This window comes from Artemia franciscana, chromosome 11 (genome assembly GCF_032884065.1).
Source record: "Artemia franciscana chromosome 11, ASM3288406v1, whole genome shotgun sequence".
NCBI classification, from domain to species: domain Eukaryota; kingdom Metazoa; phylum Arthropoda; class Branchiopoda; order Anostraca; family Artemiidae; genus Artemia; species Artemia franciscana.
In genome coordinates this window covers 14,383,750-14,399,156 of record NC_088873.1, presented here as the reverse complement: position 1 = coordinate 14,399,156, position 15,407 = coordinate 14,383,750, and the positions used below count along the sequence as shown (strand labels likewise).

The 15,407-nt window shown below is 32.8% G+C and overlaps 1 protein-coding gene across 1 annotated transcript in view; it reads right to left on the bottom strand.

Annotated features, from left to right (window-relative positions):
- The window catches only part of LOC136032860 (uncharacterized), a 116,622-nt gene extending 115,383 nt beyond the window's left edge, over positions 1–1,239 (bottom strand). The window contains exon 1 of the mRNA XM_065713272.1: positions 1,177–1,239. Coding sequence (XP_065569344.1) covers positions 1,177–1,224 — 48 coding nt within the window. The 5' untranslated portion in view covers positions 1,225–1,239. The remainder of the gene's footprint in view (positions 1–1,176) is intronic.
- Positions 1,240–15,407: the final 14,168 nt, after the last annotated feature.

The window sequence follows — 15,407 nt, the reverse complement described above, 5'->3', positions numbered from 1 at the left end:
GACACAGGGACACAACTACAATGGCGCGTAACTAATATTGTACGTAACGACTTACGCGTGCGGTGGGGGCCTGGGGGGCGCAAAGCTCCCCCACCAACTAGGTGTTAGGGTGGCGCGAGGCGCCACCCCAACAGCTAGTATATATATATATATACATATATATTTTTATATATATATATATGTATATATATATATATATATATATATATATATATATATATATATATATATATATATATATATATATATATATATATATATATATATATATATATATATATATATATATATATATATATATATATATATATATATATATATATATATATATATATATATATATATATATATATATATATATATATATATATATATATATATATATATATATATATATATATATATATATATATATTACCAGCCTGTTTGTTCTTCAGCAATTTCCAGAGCTTCTCTGATTTTCTACTTTACGAAGTACAAGAAGTGTGGAACAATGCCAGTGAGGTCGGTCTGGTCAAACTGAATGGACTGAAAAGTTTTTTCGAAAATGTGTTGGGCCAGGGAAATGTAATTATTCTCCCAAATTAGCGATGATCATTGTGCTTATAGAGAAGTGATTTTTGAAAGTTTGGACATTGAATTATTGTATGAAAATTTTAGTACTTTAAGGTATAAACCCTCATAACCTTAGACTATGCTGATGATTTGAGATTTGAGTTTTATCTTAGCAAAATGAATTTTTTAAAGATTTTGAGCATTCAAGGTTAAAAATAGGTTTTAAAACTGATATTAAAAAGAATAAGTAGACTAGATGTAGTGTGACGGAAATACTGACCAAGTAGGTGTTTCTATTTACTTGAGTAGCATTATGGGTTAAGATAGTGCATGGAGAGAAGATTTAAGAGATACAATAGCCAAAGTTTAAAATGTTTCGTCATAGTTGAAGAAAGTTAGGATGAACAGGAAAATATGTCTGCGAAACAAAAATAGAATATTGAAATTTCAGTTCAGTTCAGTTTATTAACATCAAAATAAATGGAAAACAATAACTCTCTACCCCTACAAAGCTCTATGGCCCGTTACATAGGGGCTAAAACAAAAATAAATACCAAATAAAGAGTCTTCTTAAAAAAAACAAGAAATCCAAAGAAATAATTTTGTGTTTTTTTTACTTACCATTTCATCCTCGGAATTCAAATCCAAGTCCACACCATCTCCCACCATCACAAAATCACAACAATTAGAATTAAATAAATAAATGTGCTCAAGCCTAGCAACTAGGGATGTCGCCCTACCCTCATTATTCATCATATTATTAAACAGATAACAATATTAATTCAAACCAATTCAAAAATAAATTTTTTCTCAAATTTATCCCCCATTATATTTATAAACCAAAAATATTTTTAGTTGGGTTTTAAAGGCATCAAACGAACGAATGCTACGGACATTATCAGGGAGACTATTCCATACTTTACTACATGCCATTCGGGACTAAAATCTGATCTGACTGTCTTAGTTTGAGGTAATAGTAGGTGGCCTATTGCGTAGATTATAAGAACTCCTTGTATTAACTAAATCGGGAAAGAAAGAATTGAACCAGTGAGGCAGTTCACCATGAAGATACTTGAAAATCATTGAAGAACAAGAGACGAAACAGTGATGACAATGGTCAAGTATGATTTTGAAACATAGGCACCTTGAATGAAAAAGATGAATTTATTTTACCCATTGGAGTTGTCTACGATGGCTTAGGGAACCCGTATGACAGACTTTATTGCAAACACTAGGCTGTATGAAATAAGTGGATTCATCCAATTTTTTTTTGCCTAAAATAAGAGAAAGGTTGAGATGGCTCAGAAAAATCCTTTAGATTAAGGATGGCAGATTGCCAAAGATTGTCCTTTTCAGAAATCCATCTAGGACCGAATGAAAAGCAGGTTTTTCTTGCATGGGGCGGGAAGAGGTCGTAAGAAAGAATGTAAAGAAATTTGATCTTCTTAGAAGTGGTCAAAAAAAGAAGCTTTAAATAGATTGGAATTTTATGAGAGGGGTTTAAGCAGCTTTGTTGAGCTTGCTTGATTTGGATCTGCTGTGATTTGTTAGTAATAGTAGGCAAGGATTTGTAGAATTTCAAAACAAAAAGTAAATTACATTTAAGGGACCTTAACTTAGTGTTCAGTAAATAATCTCCATGACTCTATCATTACAAAGCACGCAATAAGAAAGATTTAGATACACTAAGTAAAGGTATAGGGGGGAGGAAAGTTTGCAACGAGAGAGAAAGACAGGAAAAAAGATTATTTGAATTAGAGAGAGTTATAATTTTTCACTAAAATTCACTCTTGTATCAGGACGACTGATCTGGTTTTATTCTGTTTTTCTTTTTTTTCTTAGAAAAACACATAAATTTTCACATTTGTTTCAGATTTGACTCGAGCTTGGGTGGCCTAACTTTGTCAGATCAGTTTCTGCAGATTAGCACACTTTTCTCGATGGATGCTATCTTTGGTTTTGGAGAAAATGAACAGCCATCGTTAAGGCATGACATGAACTGGAAAATATGGGCCTTATGGGCTCGGGATCAAGCCCCGAATGTGAGTAAAGTTCCTCTTTTGATCTATAACATGAATTTACCGTGTATAAAAAAAGAGAGCAAGTGGAGGTAGGTTATGTTCTAAAAATTCCAAACTTCGTAACTAGAATTCAAAATAGCTGTGCACAACCTAGTTGAATGTAAAAACCGATGAAAATTACGTTTTGCTTATTCAGTTAAGTATGTCTGTGCATAGCTGTTAATGAAATTTGAGCCCTCTGCGTTAGCTTTCTACCTTATGTGTATTTTAAAAATTCCGTTTTAACTAAGTAAAATTAGTTTATGCTTCAATACTCAGCTCCTTCCTTTTCTTAACGATTTTGAACAAAGGTCTATTATGTTTGGGGAGAAGTATAGCGATGATTTTGGGTGACATAATGGGATGAATGATGAGTTTCTTTTAGAAAATTTGAAGTAATGTTTCTCAGTTGATTTAGATAACTTGTGCCATGGGAAAAGGGATGATTTTTGTATTCTTTCGTTGAATTTTCTGGGTTTGAATGCAATTTTTCAAATTGTATCTGAGTTGGCTAACAAATCAATTTTTCACCTTAGCTGAAACTTGGATGACCCCTACTAGTAATTCCCTACTGAAAATTTATAAATAAAACATTGTATCAAATCCTGGGCTTTTTAGGGAGAGAGGGGGACTAGAAGATTATGTGATTACAAATTTACTGGCCCAAATAAGGGATGATCATAGTACTTATAGAGAATTGATTTTTGAAAGTTTGGTCATTGAATTATTGAATGAAAATTTTATTACTTTGGTGGAAATATGTTATAAACTCCCGTCTTCAGCATTTAGAGAATTAAATGAGTGTTTGTTGCCCCAGCTAGATCGACTACCAATCAATTCAAACCCATGTTTCCTTGCTGGAGATTTTAATGATGTTGAATGGGATTTGAAATTGGTTATCAACAGGTTTTAAGCTTTATGAGTACTCTTTGGTCGTTTGGATTGTTTTGAGGAATTAATATGCCTACACGCGTAGCTAGAAAACCATGAATAAATAAGAATTTAGTCCTGTGCAGTCATCGTTGAGATTTTTTTTTTAACCGTATTAATATTTAAAAAAGTGAATAATTTATTTCAATTTACAAAAAACATAGAAATGTTTTAAATTGTTATAAGAGCTGCGAAACGAAATTGTTAGCATTCTAAGTCTAAACAAACTGAAGGTTCCACTAAGAAGACGCGGCAATCTATTAAAAAAAAATAGTTGGTGACCCCCAAGACGGTAAGTCCTACGCTATTAAAGAAGCAAAAGATAAGATTTTGGTAGACCCCTGCCAATGGAATATTCGACCACTAGACCATATAAATTTTGAAAGGTTTTTACCCGCAGGTATTGATGTTTCACTTAACTTAAGGCCAAAGAATTGTACTAACGTTGATAATATTGTAAATCTAAAGGTAGTAAAATACATTCTAACAAGTTCGAAAGATTTTGAGAGATTGATTACTTCTTGATTTAAAGGCGGCAATTTTTCTGATTTTTTTTTAAGACCGGAAATGCTATTTAAATATTTAAGGAAGGCAAGAAAACTAGTGTGTCAAATTGTAGAGCCATTTCAGTTTTACCCTATTAAGTTGTATAATTGAAAAGTTAATTAATGATAGATTTTATGCATATCCTGACAAATTTAATATATTACCACCTAATCAGTTTGGTTTTAGGAAAGAAATGAATATAGAACAGGCAATAGCATATTTAACTAGTTGTATAAATCAAGTTCTTAATAAAGATTACCGAGTTGGAGTAATGTTTGTAGATATCATTAAAGCTTCCGATACAGTGAATCATTCTATACTTGCTAAAAGGTTACGATGGTATGAAATTAATAGAAGACTTCTCCATTTGATAATTAGTTTGCTTTCTGGTCGTATACAAAGAATAATAGTATTTGGCTCAATTTCTCAACCATTGCTAATTAGATGCGATAATTTAAGAATTCTAAACCGTGTTCAGAGGCTTATGTTAGATTGAAACTACTTCCAGAGGCTGCTCTCTATGACTTAAATACTACTGGTTTTATGTATACTTGCGCCAGAGGTAAGTCCACTTCTTTGCTAAGCGTGTTCACGCAAGGTTATGAAGTTTATTCTTATGGCAGAAGGGCAGTGAAAAAAAAGCTATATTAATAACTATGTTACCTCTAGTTTGGGGATTTCTCTTAATTTTAGAGGGGCTAAGCTATGGAATCCCTTAAATGAGAACATTAAAAATAATAATTTAAATGAATTTAAAAGACTGTTGAAGCATGAATTGTTTTCTACATATCATTTTAACGATTAATGTAATATTGTAATAATGTAATAATGATTAATGTAATGGTAGATAAAATTGGTATGAAATCATTACAGGTAGTTTTTTATTTTTATTGAGGTGTGTTAAGGAAGGAGTTGAGTGTGGCGTGTTATGTGAGTGGTAGCAGAGTATATGATGTTTTCGTTGTGTATAGACTTTAAACCAATTCTGAAGCTTATGTTTTTTTTTCTTTTTCTTTATTTATCCCTCCTCCATATCATGATGAGTAATTTTGAGGAGATTTGCTTATGTACCTTTTTTGTCAATAATTATTATTAAATACACAAATTGAATAAAAAACGTTTAATGTGAAGAATTTAGATTCGAAATAGACGACAGATCGGTTACCTATTTCTAAGTCAATCCTCTGATACGATTTTGTTTCTCTTTGCAAGATAAAAGAAAATTATGAAGTGACCACTAATTACCAAAATTGGTCTTTTATCTTAAAGTAATATCATTAATATAAAATTTCAATGAATGAGTATAGAATTTGCAATTATAGAAAAATGGCATTTTCAGTTCTAGGTTAACTAAGCAACTATGAATTGATATATTTTATGTACTTTAAAAGTTAAATTTAAAAACTTCATAGAAACTGAGTTTGTTTTTGCTAAGTCGAACCTATATCTTGTTACCCCGAAAAAAAGCTAGAGAAAAGTATCTATAATACATGTTTTTACCCATTATTATTATTTCTTACTAATTAGTATTATTTAAATATATTTTGCTCTATAGTCAGTTTAGAAAACGTGAATTTTGAATTTCAGGTTGCAGCAAACATGTATGGAACTCAGCCATATTATACTGCTTTAGAGCCCAATGGAGACGCTCACGGAGTGCTCATTCTAAACAGCAATGCACAGGGTAATATATTTGTTGATTCATATTCCAGCTACAATTTTAAAATTTGAAGGTTAGGTAACATTAAATAGTTCTATGTCTAGCTTGATTATAATTTGGGCAACCGCTTGGCCCAAATCCTAGACACTAAACAATTTCACTCTATTTCTAAGAAAATTGATAAAACAACCAAAGTTATTAATCGTGTTTCTATCAGCTTAAGTTTAATTTATAATCTCTTCGAGGAACTTTTAATCAATTCTAACTTAAGAAATTTGAGCCAAAATATTTAGAATATTTTTCCACCAAGGTGCGCCATATTTAAAAAAAAAATACAGCAGAAGTTTTGTTTGTAAATTGTTTAAATATAAGTTATGCACAAATAAAGTAAAAACAGGATATTGAACCGAATTTTGACACCTGAAAAAGAGTCAGATTTCAAAACACCTCCCTATCAAAATAAGCCAGCTAATTTATTTCTAGGAATAAAATTAAACACCTATAATTACACATTCTCAACAATTATTTAATCTAAAACATAAAACCTCATCGTGTCCATAGTTTTGTTTAGCTTTAAAAACGGTTGAGCAGGAAATCAGCTTTTGCTTATAGATGAGTATCGCCAAGAAGAGGGCAGACCATGTAATGGACCGCAGAAAGTTTTCATTCATTTGTTCGTCGATGGGACTTCTTGCTGCCCCGCTCCTAGTCCAGCTCAAGTTGTTTCAAACAGTTCGTGGTAACGAACTGTAGTAAGGAGCGACCTGAATCAATAGTAACCGAAACTCTAAAAGATGGAGTTTTGATACCAGTAGCTACATAAAAAAATCGCATTTTAATGCTGATTTTAAATATATAACTTTTATCAAGATTAGTCTTATCTTTCAAGAGTTAGGAGCCTGAGAAAATTTGCCTCATTTTAGAAAATAGGGAAAAACACCCCCTAAAAGTAAAACAGTCTTAACGAAAATCACAACATAAGATTCAGCGTATCAGAGAACCTTTTTGTAGAAGTTTCAAGCTTCTATCTACAAAAATGTGGAATTTCGCATTTTTTGCCTGAAGACAAATCACAGATGCGTGTTTATTTGTATTTTTGTTTTGTTTTGTTCAAAGTCACTGGATCAAAATTCTGAGATAGCCATTTTTTTCACCATAGTCGAAAAACCAAATAACGATGTCTTTGGGGACGACTTAATTCCCCGCAGTTCCCTTGGGAGAGGTTTTAAGTTACAAACTTTGACCTGTGTTTTCATATAGTAATGGTTACTGGGAAGTGTACGGACGTCTTCAGAGGGATTTCTTTAGGTTTGGGGGGAGAGTTTAGGTGGGGGGGGGGGGTGTTATGTGTGAGGATCTTTCCATGGAAAAAATTCTCATGGGGGAAAAAACTTTCAATGAAGGGGGTGCAGGATTTTCTAGCATTATTTAAAAATGCAATGAAAAAATAAATATGAAAAGTTTTTTTCTACTGAAAGTGAGGAGCAGTATTAAAACTTAAGACGAGCAGAAATCATTACGCATATGAGGGGTTTACCTCCTCGTAATACCTCGCTCTTTACGCTAAAGTATTTTTAGTTATATCAACTATTTATTCTACGGCCTTTGTGATTCAAGGGTCATTTTTATGGAATTGGGACAAAATTTAAGCTTTAGAGTAAAGAGTGAGGTATCGACGAGGTGTGAACCCCATCATATACGCAATAAAAACATACGAATATAGAAGTTCGTTACGTAAGTTAATTCGTAGATTACATATGTTTTTAACTAATGAAAATGTTTGTAAAACATTAAAAATTCTAGTTGCCTTTTTAAGTAATCAAAAATTGGAGGGCAACTAGGCTTCCTCCCTCGCTCCTTTTTTCTCAAAGTCTTCCGATTAAAATTATGAGAAAACTATTTAGCCAAAGTTTTTTTTAAATGAAAATAAGGAGCGACATTAAAACATAAAACGAAGAGAAATTACTCCGTATATGAAAGGGGCTTTTCCTCCTCAACGCCCCACTCTTTACGCTAAAGTTTGACTCTTTCTCTTAACTCTACTTCTTAAAACAGTAAAAAATTTAGCGTAAAGAGCGGGGCGTTGAGGAGGAAAAGCCCCTTTCATATACGGAGTAATTTCTGTTCGTTTTATGTTATAATGTCGCTTCTTATTTTCATTTAAAAAAACTTGTTTTTTTTATTTAATTTCTGGACGTTTTTTAATTAATGTATGTTTTGATCTTGGCTCTCCTCACATTAATAATTAAAACGAAATTTGCATATTGATTTTTTTTGGCTAAATGGTTTTCTCATAGTTTTAATCAGAAGATTTTGAGAAAAAAGGAGCGAGGGAGGAAGCCTAGTTGCCCTCCAATTTTTGATTACTTAAAAAGGCAACTAGAATTTTTAATGTTTTACAAACATTTTCATTAGTTAAAAACATATGTAATCTACGAATTAACTTACGTAACGAACTTCTATATTCGTATGTTTTTATTGCGTATATGATGGGGTTCACACCTCGTCGATACCTCACTCTTTACTTCAAAGCTTAAATTTTGTCCCAATTCCATAAGAATGACCCTTGAATCACAAAGGCCGTAGAATAAATAGTTGATATAACTAAAAATACTTTAGCATAAAGAGCTAGGTATTACGAGGAGGTAAACCCCTCATATACGTAATAATTTCTGCTCGTCTTAAGTTTTAATGCTGCTCCTCACTTTCAGTCGAAAAAAAACTTTTCATATTTATTTTTTCATTGTATTTTTAAATAATGCTAGAAAATCCTGCACCCCCTTCAATCAAAGTGTCTCCCCCCATGAGAGTTTTTCCATGGAAAGATCTTCACACATAACATCCCCCCCCCCACCTAAACTCTCCCCCCCCCCCCAAACCTAAAGAAATCCCCCTGAAAACGTCCGTACACTTCCCAGTAACCATTACTATATGAAAACACAGGTCAAAGTTTGTAACTTAAAACCTCTCCCAAGGGGACTGCGGGGGATTAAGTCGTCCCCAAAGACATCGTTATTAGGTTTTTCGACTATGGTGAATAAAATGGCTATCTCAGAATTTTGATCCAGTGACTTTGGGGAAAAATGAGCGTGGGAGGGGGCCTAGGTGCTCTCCAATTTTTGGTCACTTAAAAAGGGCACTAGAACTTTTAATTTCCATTAGATTGAGCCTTCTCACGATATTCTAGGACTACTGGGTCGATACGATCACCCCTGGGGAAAAAAACAAAACAAAAATACAAATAAACACGCATCTGTGATTTGTCTTCTGGCAAAAAATGCAAAATTCCACATTTTTGTAGATAGGAGCTTGAAACTTGTACAAAAAGGTTCTCTGATACGCTGAATCTGATGTTTTGATTTTCGTTAAGATTGTTTTACTTTTAGGGGGTGTTTTTCCCTATTTTCTAAAATGAGGCAAATTTTCTCAGGCTCCTAACTCTTAAAAGATAAGACTAATCTTGATGAAAGTTATATACTTAAAATCAGCATGAAAATGCGATTTTTTTATGTAACTACTGGTATCAAAACTCCATCTTTTAGAGTTTCGGTTTTCATTTAAATTTAATAGCAAAATATTTTTGTTCGATTTAGGCTTTATTTGTATATTTAATTTAAGATTTACCCGTTATTTATTCATTTATACTAGTACCTATTGTATGTTTGTTTGATATGATTGTTTATTTGATTTCGGTTTGTTTTGCGTTTATTTTATTCTTTAAAAGTAATTTTTTTTAATTTATTCATTTATATTAGTACCTGTTGTATATTGTTTTAATATGATTGTTTATTTAATTTCTGCTCGTTTTGGGTTTCATCTATTCTTTACTAGGAATTTATGGTTGTTTTGAGTTTGAGTTATTGTAGGTTTCTATTTCATCTGATCTTAAGTTTAATATAGCCTTTACTTTCTTTAAAGGACTTATTTTTCAAAAAGTTTTTTTTAATTAATGATAAAAAAAACAGCTCGAAATAGGAATTGTTTTCAGTAAAGTGCAATTGTGGTCTTTAGAAGGTACAGGGGGTGTCAGCCTAACTCCTCTTAGCAGAAACAGGAGTGTGTTCGAGGAGCTCCTTTTGGTTATCATAACAAGCTTAACATTAAAATATCATTTGAAATTTAACACCCAGTCCAAAACCTCTAAGAATATTTTAAAGGCTGTAGTAAATCAAGGATAGTTATCATCTTTGAGTAAACTTTTGTCTTATAAATAGTAAAATTGAATTGAAGCAACAGGGTTGAGAGAAAGAAGCATTACTTACTGCCTCTCATTAGACACGTTCCACTCCCGACCTTTTTATAGTCAAAAATTGTAAGTAAAGAGTAGTACTTTGCCATTAAAAAATGAAGTTTTGTAAAACAAAATGCCACCTACCTTGACTCTTAATCTGTCATCCGTTTGGTATTCAACTTCAAGAGTAATTGATTGCCATTCATTTCCATATAAGGAAGGAACAGAGTTTCTGACTAGATTAAATACAATTCCTTTATCGTTTACGTTTGGTGTTCCAGTAAGTCTATAACCGTAATCAACAGGAAAGAAGCACCAAGGTGTACCTGGTGCATCATATATTTCATCATACACACACCCTCGCTCTAAACAGATAGTAGCGTCGGCTACTCCTTCTGGTTGACAGTCGACTCGATATTAGGGATTGGTCAAAGGATCGGGAATATCTGAATAAAAAGATATAAGGATAGAAAAAGTTGAATTAACATTTCGGAAGTTTACTATTGAACAAATATTTTCAGTGGAAGTACGTTAAAATATGAAACTAAATCAAAAAGTACTATATGCATGCAGGATGTCAAAAGGACACATCAGCAATATCTCTCAAACAGCTCAGGGTACTAGTAATGTTGAAGGGGTGCTAGAGGGTGCCAAAAAGGAATTCATAAGGTGGTACAGTGGCGTGATTTCAGATAGTGTATCATGGAGGGTCGGGTTGCGAAAACACGAACCAAAAGATTTAGAGGCTTGAGTTTCAGAGGTAGTAAAGTACGGTAACCCATTAGTTTTAAATATGCAGGTATTTCTACGAAATAAGAATTAACTTTGACAATCATTTTAGCAGAAATGACCGTCCCAGAGCAACGCAGTGTTTTCAGCCGTTTTGTGGTCCAAAACAACAATTCTATTCAAGAGGGGTCCAAAACGCTATTGTGTGAAAATCCTGAGATTGTCAATTGAATTGGAACTATTGAAAAACCATACGCATATTGCACCTCGAGTTTCATGAGCAGTAATTCCGTACGGTAGCGTAATCGTTTCTAAAGGTGCAGGTAGTCCCACAAAATAACGGTTAACATTGACAATTATTTTAGCCAAAATGACTGTCCTGAAGCAAACTGATATTTTCGAGTATTTTGTGGAGCAAAATAACAATTCTAGCCAAAAACAGTCCAAAAAACTATTGTATGAAATTTCTGAGATAGGCAAATGATTTAGAATTATCGGAAAACTATGCACATAATGAATCACAAGTCTCATGAACAGTAATACCATGCGGTAGAAAAACTCTTTCTAAGACCACAGGCAGTCCTAAAAATTATGGTTAGTATAGAAATTTACTTTAGCCAAAAAGACTGTCCCAGAGAAAAGCTGTGTTTTCGGGCATTTCGTGCTTTAAAACAACAATTTTAGCTGAAAGTAGTCTGCAAACCAATTGTGCGAAAAATTTTGAGATAGTCAATCGATTTAGAATTATCGAACATTTATACGCATATTGAGCCTCAAGTATCAGAGGCTGTAATGCCATACGGTAGTGCATTCGTTTCTAAGGGTGCAGGTAGTACTACCAAAATTATGGTTAACATAGACATTTACTTTAGCCAAAAAGACTATCCCAGAGCAAAGTGGTGTTTTCAGTCATTTTATGTGGTAAAACAGAAATTCCATCCAAACGAAGTCCAAAAAGCTATTGTGTGAAATTTCTGAGATAGTTAGTTGATTTAGGATTATCTAAAAACTATAAGCATAATGAGCCTCGAGTTTTAGAAACAGTAATATCGTACGATAGCACACTTGTTTCTAAAGGTGCAGGTATCCCTAGAAAATAACAGTTAACTTGAACATTTATTTTAGCCAAAAAGACTACCCCACAGCACAGACGCAACCATGATCTTTCTTCTAGAAAAAAAATGCAAAATTCTTTTTTTTGCTCATAGGAGCCTTATAAAACGTGAACTAAGCGTAAATAAAACTTAATCTCTAATAACAACCCTCCTTGGAATTACTTGCTAGGCTGGGCCAGCCACATATTGTGACACTGGCCCAAAATATGCATAGCCTTGGCTCAAAGAAATGTGGAATTTTATTAAAACCTCTCAGAAATAACCGAATGAAAAATATCTTTCTTTTATCTTGCAGGCGTGTCTAATAGAGAATTAGAAAGGATGCAATCTCATTAAGACCTCCCTGAAATAACTCTATAATACTGATTAAATTTATCTCTAGTAACCCCCCCCCCTCTGGTGTTAAATCTTAGGGTTCCCATCTTTCTTTAATTCATGGTTCTTTTTGCTTACATTTTATCCATTCCTAGCTTTTTCACGTTTTGAATTTTCCATTTGAGGAGTTTTAATTGCATTTCTCAGTATTTTGATAATGCTTGTAAATTTGTTGTTTATAATAAAATTTTTTCGCCCAAAAGTCCCCATTCTTTAGATTTCTTGTTCCAGGACGAATGTTCAATATATATTACTAATGCAATTTAAGAATCTTGTAGTCTATTTACATTGGTATGTCTCTCCAAGATTGCATCTAATATAAATGTTAAATTCTGTCTAGTAAAAATGAAAGGAAAGACTTTTGATTATATATTAAGGTGTTCCGTATTTTAGCCAAAATGATCTGACTGCGTTTATTCCATACATACAGCAAAAGAAAAAGGGTAAAATTATATCTTCAATTTATAAACAATACTGTGAAATGAAAATAAAGGGATCAGATAGTCAAATTGCCTGAATCTGTTAGAAATTAGAACAAGCGCCAGGAAATTTATGGTCAAACATTTACAGTCAAAACCAATCAGTTCTTAACCAATCAGTTTAACTGACCCACCTGTTATTGGCAATTTAAATTTAGAAGTTCTACTAAAACTGAATAAATCTTCCCTATTGCGCATATTTTAATATGCTCTTCTTTCAGGTTTACTACGGAAAAAATAACTATAATTAAGCTATATTTAATTAAGGCAAAACCAAGACATTTAAATCCCAGCAAGACCTTCAGAAGGGCCATTTCTGGATTTTAATCACAAAAGGAACTGGAGCTTGACTGACAAAATTACTAATTTCATGATGCTTAAATAAATTAATACAGCAAAAAAAAAAATCACGAGTAACAGAAAATGCAATGAGATCTCTTCAATAAGCAAAATAATTTTAGTGAGCAAAACAGAATCATGACCAAAATATCACCACTAGAAATACACAGGCTTAATTACTTTTTTGGATAGAGTGGTAAAATGCAAAAAAAAATAAATAATTGAAGCTTGAAATTCTGTATTACAAAGGAAAAAAACTTCAAGAGAATCAACGTAATAATTGAAAAGCTCTCAATACTTTTGGTACATTTTCTTAATACCTCAAGCAAGAAAAATTTAAAATAATTTCTGAGAAATGAAATATAATGTACAGGTTTTGACAAAAAAATGCTACAACAACTAAAAAGCTAATTTCAATTTAGAAATTCAGTGTCATCACCTTAGGAAAAATACGCATATCAAAAGCTGATTATTTTGTAATACAGCATTTTGGTTTTTAGATGCAGCTTATCAATCGGTTTCTTTTACCAATCAGGCTCCAGTCCGAAGACTCCTAGTTTTGGCTCCACTGAAGGAGCTCATTTTTATATGAATTTCACAGAATCTGAAGAATTCCGACATTTGTTTTTCTTTTTAAAGAAACCGATGGTTTCTTATTCAATTCCTATTCGTACCTTGAGGTGCAAACTAAAAAAATTCCTATTAAAAAATAAATTCGTATCTTATTTTCAACATTATTTGCTAGAATAATCAGGAAAACGTAGAATATTAAGCTTTTTCGTTGGATTTTCAACTTTTTTTGGAAAGTGCTTGGGGGTTATGAAGTCTATCTCCATCTGTTTCAAACACAATGTCGTATTTGGCTTCTTACTTTTTGTAGATGATTCAATAAAAAAAAACAGTTTTTTTAACTGAAAGTAAGGAGCGACATTGAAACTTAAAATGAACAGAAATTACTCCGTATATGAAATGAGTTGTCCCCTCCACAATCCCTCGCTCTTTACGCTAAAATTTTTAATTGTTTTAAATAGTAGAATTGTGGCAAAGAGTCAAACTTCAGCATAAAGACCGAAGAATTGCAAAGGGGACAACTCATTTTATATACGAAGTAACTTCTGTTCGTTTTAAGTTTCAATGTCGCTCCTTACTTTCAGTTAAAAAACTAGTTTTTTTATGTAATTTCTGAACGTTTTTGAATTAATACATGATTCATTTTGGCTCTCCGCACATAAATTATTAAAATGAAATTTGCGAATTAATACTTTTTTTTGGCTAAATGGCTTTCTCTTAGTTTTGATCAGACGATTTTGAGAAATTAGAGGTGGGGAAAGAGGCTTAGTTGCCCTCCAATTTTTCGGCTGCTTAAAAAGGCAACTAGAACTTTTAATTTTTAACGAACGTTTTGTTAGTAAAAAATATACGTAACTTAAGAATTAACTTACGTAACAAACTTTTATATTCTTATATTTTTATTATGTATATGAGGGGGTTTGTCCCCTCGTCAATACCTCGCTCTTTAAACTAAATCTTAATTTTTGTCCCAATTCTGTAAGAATGACCCCTGAATCAGAAAGGCCATAGAATAAATAGTTGAAATTACTAAAAAAATACTTTAGCATAAACAGCGAGATATTTATCTCCTCCTAAATACCCCGCTCTTTATACTTAAGTGTTTTTAGAACCCCTCATATCAATTCGTTTTAAGTTTTAATGTTACTCCTTACTTTCAATTGAAAAACTTTTTCATGTTTATTTTTTCATTGTTTTTTTTTATAGTAATGCTAGAAAATCCTGCACCCTTTTCATTGAATTACTCTTCCCCCATGACATATATATCCAAGGAAAGATCCTCCCACATAGCCCCCTCCCCTCAACCCCACCCCCCAAATAAAAAAAATCCCCCTGAAAACGTATGTACACTTCCCAATAACCATTACTGTACGTAAACAATGGTCAAAGTTTGTAACTTGTAGCCCCTCCCCCAGGGACTGTGGGGGAATAATTCATCCCCAAAGACATAGTTTTATGGTTTTCGACTATGCGGAACAAAATGGCTATCTCAAAATTTTGGTCCATTGACTTTGGGAAAAAATGAGCAAGGGGGGGGGGCCTAGGTGCCCTCCAATTTTTCTGGTCACTTAAAAAGGGCATTAGAACTCTTCATTTCCGCTAGAATGAGCCCTCTTGCGACATTCTAGGACCACATGGTCGATACGATGGCCCCTGGAAATTAAACAAATAAACACGCACCCATGATTTGTCTTCTGGCAAAAAATATGAAATACCATATTTTTGTAGACAGGAGCTTGAAGGTTATTTGCTATAGGGTTCCCTGATACGATGAATGAGATGGTGTGATTTTCGTTAAGATTCTTTAACTTTTAGGGG